The sequence below is a fragment of the Ceratotherium simum genome, chromosome 6 (assembly GCF_057802395.1).
Source record: "Ceratotherium simum simum isolate JZ-2026a chromosome 6, ASM5780239v1, whole genome shotgun sequence".
In the NCBI taxonomy this organism is placed as follows: Eukaryota; Metazoa; Chordata; class Mammalia; order Perissodactyla; family Rhinocerotidae; genus Ceratotherium; species Ceratotherium simum.
Window position 1 is genome coordinate 16,157,233 of NC_141905.1, and position 15,329 is coordinate 16,172,561.

The following is a 15,329-nucleotide window of genomic DNA, read 5'->3' on the forward strand; positions in this document are numbered from 1 at the left end:
TCAAATGTGCAAGCAATTTAACTTCTAGGACTTTTTTCTTAGGATATATTTAAGGATGTGTGCTCTATCAGAAAGGTTCGCATTGGTAATAAGTTTGATGTGGGCAAGAACGCTGTCGGGTTCATTGCTGATAACAGTGCCTGGCACTGCAAGCAAAGATTTAGCCATAAAGATAATCCTCACATCAATTTTTAAAGTAGCTAAAATTTAGAAGCAACCTAAATGCCCAACACTAGGTTTGAGTAAATTGTTATATGTTGCAGCTATTAAAAATGATATTGTAGAAATATATATTATAGGTGGAGAAAGATGTTCTTTTTATTTAACAAGTGAATATACGTACACAGATAAGCAGAAAAACATCTGGAAAGATATATACCAGAGTATTTTTTACCTGTGGGTAATAGTATGTGGCTGATTTTTGGTTTATTCTATTTGCTCATCAGTAATTTCTGATTTTTCAACCACAGCAACAAGTATTACTTGTGTTGAAAATAACTGTTTATGCTATTTAGAAAAAAAATGCATGCCAGGATCTTAAACATGATTTCTTTTTTTTTATTTTTTATTTCTTTGCTGAGGAAGATTTGCCCTGAGCTAACATCTGTTACCAGTCTTCTCTTTTTTTTGTTGTTTTTCGCTTGAGAAAGATTAGCCCTGAGCTAACATCTGTGCCAATCCTCCTCTATTTTGTATATGGGTCCGCCACAGCATGGCTGACAAGTGATGTAGGTCTGCACCCACGATCTGAACCCACGAACTTGGGCCGCCAACAAGGAGCTCGCCAAACTTAACCACTACACCACAGGGCCTGGTGCCTATGATTTCTCTTCTTTTGAGAAATGAATTTGTATCTATTCTATGAAACTGTTTTTACTTTTTTTTTTTTTTTTTTTTTAAAGATTTTATTTATTTATTTTTCCCCCAAAGCCCCAGTACATAGTTGTCTGTCATAGCTGCACATCCTTCTAGTTGCTGTATGTGGGACGCGGCCTCAGCATGGCTGGAGGAGCGGTGCCTCAGTGCGCACCCGGGATCCGAACCCGGGCCGCCGGCAGCGAAGCGCACGCACTTAACCGCTAAGCCACGGGGCCGGCCCTGTTTTTACTTTTTAATGAAGTTTTTAGGATTATAAAAGTCTCAAAAATAAAATTAGTGTGTTTACTATTACTAATTTCAATATCCCTAGCATATAATTATAAAAAAAAAAAAAGATATATCAACATCTGGCTAAGCAGACCTCATTTGACTTACTGAAATTTGGGCAAATCTTGATGTTGATCTAGTTACAGTGCCAGATGTTGAAACTCCAGGTGCCTCCATCCTGGTGCCAGACCAGATGGCTCCTCAGCCAGGGAATCCTGTCCTTCCTCATTGGATCTTTTTCTCTTGCTCTTTGAAGTGTCACACAGGGATGCTACTTGACTCTGTACCTTGTAAAAGTGAGGATTCATCCTTGAGTTCTCTTGCCTCCCTGATGCAGTGTGAACACCAGCACAGACACATCCACACACGTGCACTCATTCTCTACACCATGCACAATGGTGTCACTTAGCATCTACAAATTAGATAACAAAATATCTATTTCAGTACTCCCACTCCACATCTCAATTTTAAGAATGTGTTGTTTCTTCAGTTTTCACTAACCAGCCTAATAATTACATGGCATCTCCTCATGATCCTATTTCCCGTCCAAACTGCCCTTCACTCTTCACTGCCCAGCTGGTGTAGAGTCTGGAAAATTGGGACAGGAATTTCCAGGGCTTGGTAAGAATCAGCTGCCGTGATTAGCGTCAATTATGAATGATTCTGGAGGAAGCAGAGGAAGCAGGGAGACGAGGGATAGCAGTAGCTCTTCTTGTATAGTTTACTCCTAAGTCAGGAATTCCTAATAGTGGTATGGATCTGTTTAGAAAAACTCTACCTTAATAGTTTATGAAATCATAATTTTAAGTGGTGACTGTTAGTTGTAAAGCAACATGTGTAAGCACTAAACTAAGGGCAGAGTATTTTGTTGATCACTTGTTTACTTACAGGATGCAGACATCTAGGCAGCTTAAGGCTGACAGTATCAAAACACTTGATATTTTTTTCATCATCTCTTCATTTGTAGAAATCTCTCTAAGCCTATAGCTGTGCAGTATAAAGAAAAAGAAGATCGTTATGTGGACACATACAAGGTAGGTTTATTTGTTCCTCATATTTTGGTAAAAACTGGGGTTTTGTTTTATAAACTTGTGTTTTACTAACTTTAAATTTATAGTATTGATTTTCTTGTATTTATAGTATTGATTTTCACTTTCTTGTGCTTTGATTGACAGAGAACTGGAAATCATTATATGATTTTAAATTTTATTCTCTGTCTCAATTCTCTGAAAATACTTTTCCCAGGAAAAGAAATACACTTATTGTGGCATAAACTGGAAGCTAATAAAATCATTGTTATATTCAAATATGTAAATAATTTTATTCCTTATAAAAACCACATTTCCAGAGACCTGCTATTTGTATCCCTTAGTGTTATTTATATAACAATATCAGCATATTTATAATATACCATAATCCCTTATTATTCATATTCAGCATATTATGCATTAGTTTATTGACAGAAATTTACCATAAACTTTAAAAATAGAAATTAATTACCTATTTCTGTGAAATTAATATTAATGGAATTCCGTTGGAAATTCAAGAAAACTCATTAGCCACGTGTTGCATTCTTTACAACAGTATCAAGTGGGAGTGACTAAAGCAATTTTCTCATATTCGCCACATTATTTTATGTCACAGTTCCAGAAGGATCCCTCCAAGCATCTTATAGCTGTCACTGCTTGATTCTTCTGCAGTTAATAATGAGGCAGTGCTATGACAATCAAGAAGTGACTCCGAAAATTCACTATCACCTGACTTTGTTATCAGAGCTAGACAGAAGCTATGGGAGATGAGAATAGTGACAGATATTAAATATTTGGTTGAGCTTCCTACTGTATGATGGGAAGATAAGATTAGTGAAAAATCACCATATTCTTTTTTATCTGTGTAACTACACTGCAAAGCAGCCATAAAATGTTATATTAATACCTAAGAATTCCAATAATATGATACAGTTTGTACATTTCTATTGCTTTACACTGCTAGAAAAGCATTTCTCTAAAGGACATAGCATTACATTTTGAAACCCTCTTTTAAAATGCAGATGTCTCTAGTGATAGTAGCAGCTCTCATTTGAGCACTTATCAACTTAGACATCATGAGCTGTTAGTTGAGAGCCAGAGTGCTGGGAGGTAGGGTGCAGAACAGGTGGGTTTTTTATGAGGGAATGAGAGAGTAAAGGTGCAGACTGTGTGATGCTTCTCGAGTGTACAGGCCTGAGCAGGGCACCAAAGAGGAGACTCCCAGATGCTGAAGGTGGCTAAGGTCTGAACACCAGTGGGAGGGCAAGCCATGGAGAATGGCGTCAAAGGGGTAGTAGAGAAGGATAGAAAGGAAAACGAGCTAGGCTTTTCCAGCTTTCCCTGGAGCTCACTCTCATGAATTCTCTCTGATTTCCTGTTTCCTTCAGTACTTGGAGGAAGAATACCGCAAAGGAGCTAGGGAAGATGACCCCATGCCTCCCGTGCAGCCCTACCACTACGGCTCCCACTATTCTAACAGCGGCACTGTGCTTCACTTCCTGGTCAGGATGCCTCCTTTCACGAAAATGTTTTTAGCCTATCAAGGTGAGGATGGTTTTATAACTACCTAAAAAGTCATATTGGGTCATTAGAAAAAAAATCTTGACTGACTTCCTGAGAACGTTTTGAGACTAGTCAAAACCACAGGAAAAAGAATTCTGTTTATTCCTTTGACAAAATTTTCCTAAAAAAAACCTACAGTAAGCCAAATCATTTTGCTAATGTCTCAAATTTTGGCTTCAAATTAAACATGTCTAAGTTTATAAAAATGCAATTCACTTTTTAAAAATTAAGATGTAATTCACATACTATAAAATTTACCCTTTTTACCCTTTTAAAGTGTATGCAGTTCACTTTTTAAAGATGCTCAACTTAATAATTATTTCAGATCACATGAGTTATCTTTGAATCCAAAAGGGAGGGAATACATTATTGTAATTTATTATAAATAACTAGTTAACAGGAAAGCCACACTGCCGCCTTTACCATAGTGACTTTTTTTTTTTTTTGTGAGGAAGATCAACCCTGTACTAACACCTGCCAGTCCTCCTCTTTTTTTGCTGAGGAAGACTGGCCCTGGGCTAACACCCGTCCCCATCTTCCTCCACTTTATATGGGAGGCCACCACAGCATGGCCTGACATGCAGTGCATCGGTGCACACCCGGGATGCGAACCGGCAAACCCCGGGCCACCGCAGTGGAGTGCGCGCACTTAACCTCTTGCGCCACTGGGCTGGCTCCCATGGTGACTTTCTAGTTAATAATCTTGTACCTCAATGTTTTAAGTGGAAGCCTGCAGGCTGAAGATGACTTAGATAGAGGTGAATTTACTGATTCATGTGCAAATAGGGACACACCCATCTATCAGTTCCTAATGAGAACTGTGGTATCAGCTCTGTAGTTGTTCTTAATGGCACCCAGAGGCCTTTATGGAATCATTATCCATTCTTTACTCAACACTGCTTGAGTAGTGTTGGCCAACACTGCTGGCCCCGTGGCTTAGCGGTTAAGTCCGTGAGCTCCACTACTGGCGGCCCCTGTTCGGATCCTGGGCGCGCACTGACGCACCACTTCTCCAGCCACGCTGGGGCCGCATCCCACATACAGCAACTAGAAGGATGTGCAACTATGACGTACAGCTATCTATTGGGGCTTTGGGGAAAAAAAAAAAGGAGGAGGATTGGCAATAGATGTTAGCTCAGAGCCGGTCTTCCTTGGCAAAAAGAGGAGGATTAGCACGGATGTTAGCTCAGGGCTGATCTTCCTCACAAAAAAAAAAAAAAAAAACACTGCTTGAACTTCTTTATATATTTTTACTCATATACAACCTCTTGGAGGAATGAATTTTGTATTCTCTCTACTTGGTCTATAAAAGGGGCTTTCTTACCCAGTCACACATTGCTTAACAATGGAGGTACGTTCTAAGAAATATGTTGTTAGGCAATTTCATTGTTGTGCAAACATCATAGAGTGTGCTTACACAAACATAGATGGTATAGCCTAGAACACACCTAGGCTGTATGGTACTAATCTTATGGGACCGCCGTCATATATGCGGTTTGTTGTTGACTAAAACGTCATTATATAGTGCATGACTGTATTTGTCCCTCTGTAAGTATACAAAACAAATGTTCCACATGACAACTGTTCAAATATTTGAAGATTTTTGCCCTGTCCCCTTTCTCCCTCTCAGTCTTGTTTATCCCCAGGCTAATTATCCTTAGTTAATTTGACATCAGATTGAAAGCCTCCTATATGTAAGGTCTTATCCCAGCTGCTGCAAGGAATACAAAAAATAAATAAGACAGTTCTGTACTTAGTAAAGAGTTCTAAAAACTAATGTCTAAGCCATCCTTGTTTGCTCTGGTTTCCAAACCTGTCATTATTCTGATCATCTTTCTGGACGTGTTCTGATTTGTGAATGTCCTTATTAAAAAGTGATAGTCCAAATGAAAAAGAGTATTTCAAATGTGGTTTAGGACCACTGCAGTGTATAACACAATTGTTACTGCCCTCCATTTCTTTTAATGTAGACCAAGAATCTATTAATATAAAATTCCCAATCAACTAAAATTTCTTTTTTTTTACATATTGCTATTATGCTAGATTTTCTTCATTGTGTATTTAAGAATGATTGGAAAAGAAAGGGAGACTAACTCAATCCACATTCAGTTTCATCTGATTAGCTTAAAATGATTTATGTTGACTTTGAATTTATTTCTAGACTTCTCATTTAGTCCAGGGTTTCTCACCTTGGCACTGTAGTCATTTTGAGCTACATAATTCTTTGTTGTGGGGACTGTCCTGTGCATTGTAGGATATTTAACAGCATCCCTGGCCTCTACCCACTGGATGCCAGTGGAATCCCCCCACCCAGTTATGAGAAGCAAAAATGTCTCCAGACATTGCCCTAGGGGACAAAAGTGCTAGGTTTAGAACCGTTAGTTAGTACATGCATGTTGTAGATTATGGGAATTTGTAGTATTACTTTTTTAAAAAATTAAGGAATTACAGAGAAAAACCTGAACAGAACCCTCAGTGTGCTTCTCTTGTTCCACAATTCCGTAGTCTCTACTCTAGATACTGTGACTCCACCATAGCCTTACAGAATTACCTTTAATTCTTCTGGATTCCATTTAGATTGATAACTTTATCTCCTAAGTGAGTTAGTAAATATTTCTTTAAGTAGCCTTCCCTACTTTCTGAGGAAAAAAGAACTAGTTATAAACTTCATTTCTTCCCAGATTTTATTTAGTGGCCAGCCAAGGCTAACTGACTTGACAGAATAGATGAGAAAGTAATAGAAGTAATAGAAAATGTTGTCTGGCAGATCAGCTCAGGCTTGAGGAAGAAATTTAGCATATCTTTTTAAAATTGTGCCTTGCCTGATGCTGAGATCTGTCTGTGACAGACTGTCTGTGACAGTCTCCAGATGAAAAGATGTCTTCAAATTTCAGCAAGTTCAGAGGAGTTGTAGATGGTACAGCATAGTTCCTAAGAAGCATCTGCAGTGTTTTCAGGGACTGGCCTTTGGATATCATTTAATATTCTAGGCCTGCCCTATGGCTAGGAAGTCTATTAACTGTTGACAGAAAAGAGACAGGGTCAAAACTCAATTCTATATTAGTAGTCTACACCAGAAAAACTTAACAAAGGAGTGACTATGCTTAGCTTTATTTTCATTCATAGGAAATTTCACTTAATTCTTTAGCTTAGGGTTAGAACATCTAAAAAGCAATATCCCACCCCACTGCACCCTCCCCCACTGCCCAAAAAAAGAAAAGAAAGAAGGAAAAGTAATCTTCACAATTAGAGGTAAAGGAATAGTTTTGCTTCTTGGTGGGGAAAAAACTATTTTACCTACTTGAGCTTTAATTTTCTTTTTTATTCATTCACTCAATAAATAAGTCATTATTGAGTGCGTAGTAGGTGCTAGATATGGGTGATACCCCAGGTCCCTGCTTTTATGGAACTTTCATTCTACTTGAGTAGACAGATAGTAATCAATTAAACAAATAAAAGATATAAATTCATCCAGTTACATGTCATGAAAACACAATACAGATTAAATAATATAATGTCTCAAATTATGTATAGAAATATTTATTTTCAAGAACATGAATAACCTCTCTTAAACTGTGGACAAACAAAATGAACATCATTTTAATCTTTTTGAAGTAGCAGAAGTAAATTATAACAGGCTTCAGATGGAATCAGGTCTTTGTGTCTTAGTTGTATTATTTGTACTTCTTTATAGATCAAAGTTTTGACATTCCAGACAGAACTTTTCATTCTACAAATACAACTTGGCGCCTCTCATCTTTTGAATCCATGACTGATGTGAAGGAACTTATCCCAGAGTTTTTCTATCTTCCAGAGTTCTTAGTTAACCGTGAAGGTATGGCAGTAAATCATTTCTAATTTATATTTCTGAGGGTTTGTAGTTATTTTGTAACTTTCCAAAAATAAAAATAGCTTTTGTAAGTCCTAAAATTTGAGTCCCCAAATAAGAGAAATACCTTTATTTATGAAGTGTTAATTTTATTTCCAAGTGAACTTGAGGATTTTAAGTATTTTATAGGACTGAATATATTTGGAAAACTGTAACTTTTAACTATAAACAGCATTTGTAAACATGTATTTTAATTTTGTTACAGAAATTGCTTTATTCTTTTTTCTGATTGCAAAAGTTAGAATATGCTCTTTAAAAAAAGTATGAATTTATTGAAAGTACAATGTAAATAAACCAAAATCTCAGTGATTTTATGAGGAATGATCAACTTAGAAATAAAACAGTCTAACCAGAATTATCTAATAATGAAAAGGGATTCTAGAGGATAAAAGCAAATTTTCTGTGGTGCTAGTTGACCAAGAATCTTGGCCAACCTTACCTGTTCTTTAATGAAAGATCAGTCAACCCTTTAAGAGGTATCTTTGGGTCGTTTTCCTACGTTACTTAATTTCATATTTTTATGTGACCTTTAGGAATATATGAAATTGAGAATTGTATCTTTAGAGAAGTTAGTATTGGGCAAATTACTTTATTTATTTTATTTATTTATTTTTTTGTGAGGAAGATCAGCCCTGAGCTAACATCCGTGCTAATCCTCCTCTCTTTGCTGAGGAAGACCAGCTCTGAGCTAACATCTATTGCCAATCCTCCTCCTTTTTTTTTTTTCCCCAAAGCCCCAGTAGATAGTTGTATGTTATAGTTGCACATCCTTCTAGTTGCTATATTTGAGACGCGGCCTCAGCGTGGCCGGAGAAGCAGTGTGTCGGTGCGCACCCGGGATCCAAACCCGGGCCGCCAGTAGCAGAGCGCGTGCACTTAACCGCTAAGCCATGGGGCCAGCCCTGGGCAAATTACTTTAGAATTTTATTCTATACTAACTGGCCTCTCTGGGATTATTTGGAGAATGATTAATAAGTCCATGCTGCTAATTACCTGGAGCGTGTTTCATAGTGTTGGCCAAGTGAGAAATGCCTCAGTGAAATATCAGCACCTGCAGTTGGGGTACCTGCCTTATAGCTTTCAATTTGAAACTCATTTAAATCTACAGCTTGTTTTCTCTATCCATGGTTTCTTATATGTATGTTCTAGTCATCTATGGCTACATAACAATCCCAACACTTAGTGACTCAAAACAACAACAAAATTACTGCCTATCACAGTTTTTGCAGGTCAGAAATTCAAGAACAGCTCAGCTAGGTGGTTTTCGTGGTTTTGTTCAGGGTCTCTCGTGCAGTTGCATTCAGACTGGCTGGAGCTGGAACAGCCCCGGAAATGGAGCAGCTGGGGGCTGGCGGGCCTCTCTCTCTTCCCTATGCTTTTCCGTATGGTCTCTCCACATAGACTGCTTTGGGCTTCCTCACAGCATGGCAGCCTCGGACATCCTACTTGGCAGCTCAGGGTTCCAAAGGCGAGTGTCCCAGGAGAGAGAGGAACAGAAGCTGTGTGGCCTTTTCCAACCTAGCCTTGGAAGTCACACAGCGACACTGCCACTGCATTCTGTTTGTGAGGCTGTCACAAGTGCCTGCCCACATTGAAAAGGAAGGAGCATAGACTTTGCCACTTGATGGAGGAGTAACAAGATTCTGGAAAAGCAAGCAAGACAGCAAGTGTTGTTATAGCCATATTTGAAAAATATAATTTGCTATAATGTATATCGTGTCATTTCCTGTCAGCATTCTCATGGGCCTCTGATTGTACCTCCAGTCATCTGCTCTGGTCTACCTTTATGATATATCCCCAGAGCACCTGAAAGTTGGGACTGATCTGCCTTTATAGAGACTCCCTGCAGCTCAGCCCCTCCCCAGCTCAATCCTTAGATGCCTCATTCACTACTGTTAAATCAGTAAGTTCCTGCTGCTCCTCTCCAAGCTGCCCGCATAGAGTTCTTTAGGTGCTCAGCCAGTTCATCCTAAATCACCTGCAGCTGTCTATAGGATGACCACTGAACTTTTTGAGATGACCCCCACCCCCTCTCCATGTTAATTTTATATTAGCCCTTGGTTTATATTTCACATCATATCATTTCAAAATACTTCCAAAATTAGTGAAGATCCTTCTAACTTTTCACAGGATCAAGAAGTAGGCAGAGGGCCGGCCCCGTGGCTTAGCGGTTAAGTGTGCGCACTCCACTTCTGGCGGCCCAGGTTCAGATCCTGGGCGCGCACCGACGCACCGCTTCTCCGGCCATGCTGAGGCCGCGTCCCACATACAGCAGCTGGAAGGATGTGCAACTATGACATACAACTATCTACTGGGGCTTTGAGGGGAAAAAAAAAAAAGTAGGCAGACAGCAACTTAATTTTATGTGGAGTGTAATCAGCTTTTAAGAGGTCCTTTTTAATTTTTATTCTGTTATGGTGTTCAGATTTTCTGTCCAAAAAGGTATCACAAAAAATCATTTCTGTTCAAAGGTAACATTTCTTTTAGGACAATTTTTTTAAATAAACACTTCTAAGATTTTTGTGTATACTAATAGGCTAATGAGACAATTAGATAACAGCTAATTTATATCACAGAAGAACCCTGTTATTCAGTATGTTGGGATAGTTTTGTTGTCCACAGGAATGCTTACTAGAAATGAAGTCAGAACAGACGTATAGACTTAGCATAAAATTAATAGACGAAGACACTTCATTCTAGGAATGTGTATGCTTTGTATTAGTTGGGTTTTTTAAACTACAGAATGCTAGTATTTACTAAATATAGTCTTAAATTTATTGTGTTGTTAACACCAATAATTCAGAAATGCTTTTACCAAGCCTTAGTTTGATTTTAATTAAGTTTACAGTTGAATAGATATTTAAGCACTTATTGCATTTGAAGATTTGATAAGTGGAATATTGAAATTAGCAGGCAATGATTTTCTGTTTTTTTCAGTAAGATATAAAATGGTAGAAGGGTAAAGTTGTAAGATCTCAAATTTAATTAGGATAGCATTAATCCATGTAGCTCTATTAGTAAGTAAGTAGATGAGCAATGGTGTTACTATCCTCTTTGCTGCTCCTTTTCCTGGTTACAGCACGCAGTAAATGTTTCTGTAAACTCTTAAGACCTGCTCAGTGGGCCAAATGAAGCATGCTTTGGGGGAGATAAACATTAATATTAATCTTCTCTTTTAGGTTTTGATTTTGGTGTGCGTCAGAATGGTGAACGGGTTAATCACGTCAACCTCCCACCTTGGGCACGTAATGATCCTCGACTTTTTATCCTCATCCATCGGCAAGCTCTAGAGTCTGATTATGTGTCCCAGAACATCTGTCAGTGGATTGATTTGGTATTCGGGTATAAGCAAAAAGGGAAGGCTTCTGTTCAAGCCATCAATGTCTTTCATCCTGCTGTAAGTGACTCTATAAATCTGCATTTATATAGGGTAGAATCTGAATATTTAAAGGTTAGCTGTTAGGCTGTTTCTTTAAAATACCCAAGTTATCAAAGAGACTTGGCAATGACACTAAACTGTTACCCAAGATTTTTCAGGTTTTATATTTCACCTCTTTAAAAATAACTAAGATACTAACTAAGATACTATCTGTTGGGGGTTCCCCAAGACTACCCCCAGGTTGGATGAGGACTTAAAGACTCAGCATATAGTCGTACTTACAGCTAAGGTTTATTACAGCGAAGGATACAAAGCAAAATCAGCAAGAGGAACAGATGCATAGGGCAAAGCTGGCGGACACAGGCACAAGCTTCCAAAAGACTTCTCTCAGTGAATCACAAAGAACACACTTACTTTCTCCAGCAACAAATTGTGACGACATGTATGATCTCGTCTACCAGGGAAGTTCATTAGAGACTCAGCGCCCAGGGTTTTTATTGGGAGCTGGTCATGTAGCCACCCTCTCTCTCACATGTACTGAAATTCCAGACTTCCAGAAGGTAAGCAGGTGTTCAGTATAAATCACATTGTATAAACAGTTTAGGCATAGTGAACCACTCTTATCAATTAGAGAATAGTGGGAACTCTCCAAAAATCCATGTTCTCGGATACCAGACTAGGGCCAACCTTGCAAGCAGGCCTTTCCAAGGAGAGCAGTTCAGGCCTGCCATGATAACTCTTTTCTGTACACTATCCTCTATACATATTCTATTTTAAAATGACGTAATTTTTCCTTATTGCAAAAACAGTATTTGTGCCTAGTTAGAAAAATGTATAAGATATAGACTACAAAAGAAAGAAATTTAAAAATCAACTTTGATATCACCATCCAGAGATAAATATCAAAACCACCTTCTAGACTTTTTTCTATATGTATATATCATTCCATTTATATAACAATAATATTAATACTAATTATTATTCCAAAATATGGCTATATGATAATTTATTTAACCTATCGTCTATTGTTAGATATTTAGTTAGTATTTGTTTACTATTAAAATTAATATTCCTGAGGTCATTTCTTTATGTACATCTTTAGTTCCTTAAAATAAATTCCTAGAAGTAAAATTGTTACATTTTCACATATACTTTTTGATGTTGTTACATAGGCTATCTCTTTTTTAAAAAATCTTATGTGTTCAAGAAACGTTTATTTTGCTAGACTCTGGGGATGTGAAGGTAAGTAAGATTCCAATAGGGAGAGTAGTGCTAGAAAGAAAGTTGGGGTAGTTGGGCCTGCCTGGATGTGGTAGTGGAGTCCAAATGAGGCCTCTCGAGGGAAATTCCTCAAGGGATGAGATGTTAAAAGGAAAACTATGAGGAGAAAGCTATTTCCTGGTGTTGCCTAGTGGCTGCTCAAGACAACAAGTACACCAATTTACCCATTAATCCACTACATAGACGTTTAGCCTTTGTTTTCCTAACATTAAAATTAGAAGGTAGAACTGAAAAAACAATGGAAAAGATCAGTGAAACTAAGAGCTGGTTCTTTGAAAAGATAAACAAAATTGACAAACTCTTAAGCTAGATTCACCAAGAAAAAAAGAGAGAGAGCTTAAAATTAGGTGGTGGAGGTGCCAGCCCAGTGGCCTAGTGGTTAAGTTCACATGCTCTGCTTTGGTGGCCCAGGGTTCACAGGTTCAGATCCTAGGCACGGACCGAGGCACTGCTTATCAAGCCATGCTGTGGGAGGCGTCCCATATATAAAGTAGAGGAAGATGGGCACGGATGTTAGCCCAGGGCCAATCTTCCTCAGCAAAAAAAAAAACAGGAAGATTGGCAACAGATGTTAGCTCAGGGCTAATCTTCCTCACAAAAACAAAAAAATTAGGTGGTGGAATTAGATTAATCTTGGACTTCCCCTCCAACTGTAATTTTCTGTGTAGGTTTATCAAGTGTTTATAACAAATACAGGTAAAATGGGCTCATTGAACCTATAGTAACACACCCTATATCTGGGCTTATTTATGCCAGAGATCCATTCATGAATAGTAGTTTTAAAATAAAAATCTTTTTAATCCATTTTGCTTAGTAATTATTTTGAGTACCTCTAAGGTAATAGAAAATTAAATTTCTTAAGAGATTTATGGTCTAGAAGAGAGATTAAGACAGATTTACTGATGACACTAATAGAAGATAAATGCTATGGCAAAGTATTCTAAAAAAGGGGAATAATACAATTTGATTGGTGAATAGTAATTTTATACATAAGAGTAGTATAAAATAAAGGCAAGGCTTCAGGTATAATTGTTCAACTTCATATTTGATCTCAAATGTAACTTTAAAAGAAATTAGGAATTTTGATATTAACCTCAGTATACTCTGGGCCTATAATCCTGGCACGTCTTTTCAATTATTCTTATGTAAAATTGACATTAAAAGTAACTCATTTACACAGCCAACGTTGCCGTGATACCAAAACCAGACAAGGACAACACAAAAAAGTAAAATTACAGGCCAATATCGCTGATGAACATAGATGCAAAAATCCTCAACAAAATATTAGCGAATTAAATACAATACATTAAAAGGATCATACACTGTGATCAAGTGGGATTTATTCCAGGGATGCAGGGATGGTTCAACATTTGCAAATCAATCAATGAGATACACCACATTAACAAAATGAAGAATAAAAATTACGTGATCATCTCAATAGATGCAGAGAAAGCGTTTGACAAAAACCAACATCCATTTATGATAAAAAACTCTGAATAAAATAGGTATAGAAGGAAACTACCTCAACATAGTAAAGGTCACTTGTGACAAACCCACAGCCAACATCATATTCAATGGTGAAAAACTGAAAACTATTCCTCTGAGAACAGGAACAAAACAAAGATGCCCACTCTTGCCACTCTTATTCAACATGGTACTGGAAGTTTTAGCCAGAGCAGTTAGGCAACAAAAAGAAATAAAAGGAATCCAAATTGGAAAGGAAGAAGTAAAACTGTCACTATTTGTGGATGACATGATTCTCTATATAGAAAACCTTAGAGAATCCACAAAAAATCTATTAGAGATAATCAATGAATACAGTAAAGTTGCACGGTGCAAAATCAACCTACAAAAATCAGTTGCATTTCTATACACTAATAATGAACTAGCAGAAAGAGAAATCAAGAATACAGTCCCATTTTACAATTGCAACAAAAAGAGTAAATACCTAGGAATAAATTTAACCAAGAAGGTGAAAGACCTATACACTGAAAACTATAAGACATTATTGAGAGAAATCGAAGAAGGTGTAAATAAATGGAAAGATATTCCATGTTCATGGATTGGAAAAATAAATATAGTTAAAATGTTCATATTACCTAAAGCAACCTGCAGATTCAGTGCAATCCAAAACAGAATCCCAATGATGTTCTTCACAGAAATAGAACAAAGAATCCTAAAATGTGTATGGAACAACAAAAGACCCCAAATAGCCAAAACAATCCTGAGAAACAAGAACAAAGTTGGAGATATCACACTCCCTGAATTCAAAATTTACTACAAAGCTGTAGTAATCAAAACAGCATGGTACTGGCAGAAAAACAGACACACAGATCAATGGAACAGAATTGAGAGCCCAGACATAAAACTACACATCTGTGGGCAGGTAATCTTCAACAGAGAAGCCAAGAACATATAATGGAGAAAGGAAAATCTCTTCAATAAATGGTGTTGGGAAAACTGGACAGCCACGTGCAAAAAAATGAAAGTAGACCATTATCTTACACCATACACAAAAATTAACTCGAAAGGGATTAAAGAGTTTAATGTAAGACCTGAAACCATAAAACTAGAAAAAAACAGGGAGTACGCTCTTTTATGTTGGTCTTAGCAGTATCTTTTCAAATACCATGTCTACTCAGGCAAGGGAAACAAAAGAAAAAATAAACAAATGAGACTACATCAGACTAGAGAGCTTCTGCACAGCAAAGGAAACCATCCACAAAACGAAAAGACAACCCACCAACTGGTAGAAAATATTTGCAAATCATATATCCGACAAGGGGTTAATTTCCAAAATATATAAAGAACTCATATAACTCAACAACAAAAAAATGAACACCTGATCAAAAAATGGGCAGCAGATATGAACAGACATTTTTCCAAAGAAGATCTACAGATAGCCAACAGCCACATGAAAAGATATTCAACATCACTAATTCTTAGGGAAATGCAAATCAAAACTACAGTGAGATATCACCTTACACCCATCAGAATGGCTATAATTAACAAGATAAGAAATAACAAGTGTTGGAGAGGATGT

The 15,329-nt window shown here is 37.4% G+C and overlaps 1 protein-coding gene across 1 annotated transcript in view; it reads left to right on the forward strand.

Moving 5' to 3' along the window:
- LYST (lysosomal trafficking regulator) overlaps nt 1-15,329 on the forward strand; it is a 184,821-nt gene that overhangs the window by 138,221 nt on the left and 31,271 nt on the right. The window contains exons 42-45 of the mRNA XM_087431920.1: nt 2,114-2,180; nt 3,563-3,719; nt 7,432-7,572; nt 10,806-11,023. Coding sequence (XP_087288046.1) covers nt 2,114-2,180; nt 3,563-3,719; nt 7,432-7,572; nt 10,806-11,023 — 583 coding nt within the window. The remainder of the gene's footprint in view (nt 1-2,113; nt 2,181-3,562; nt 3,720-7,431; nt 7,573-10,805; nt 11,024-15,329) is intronic.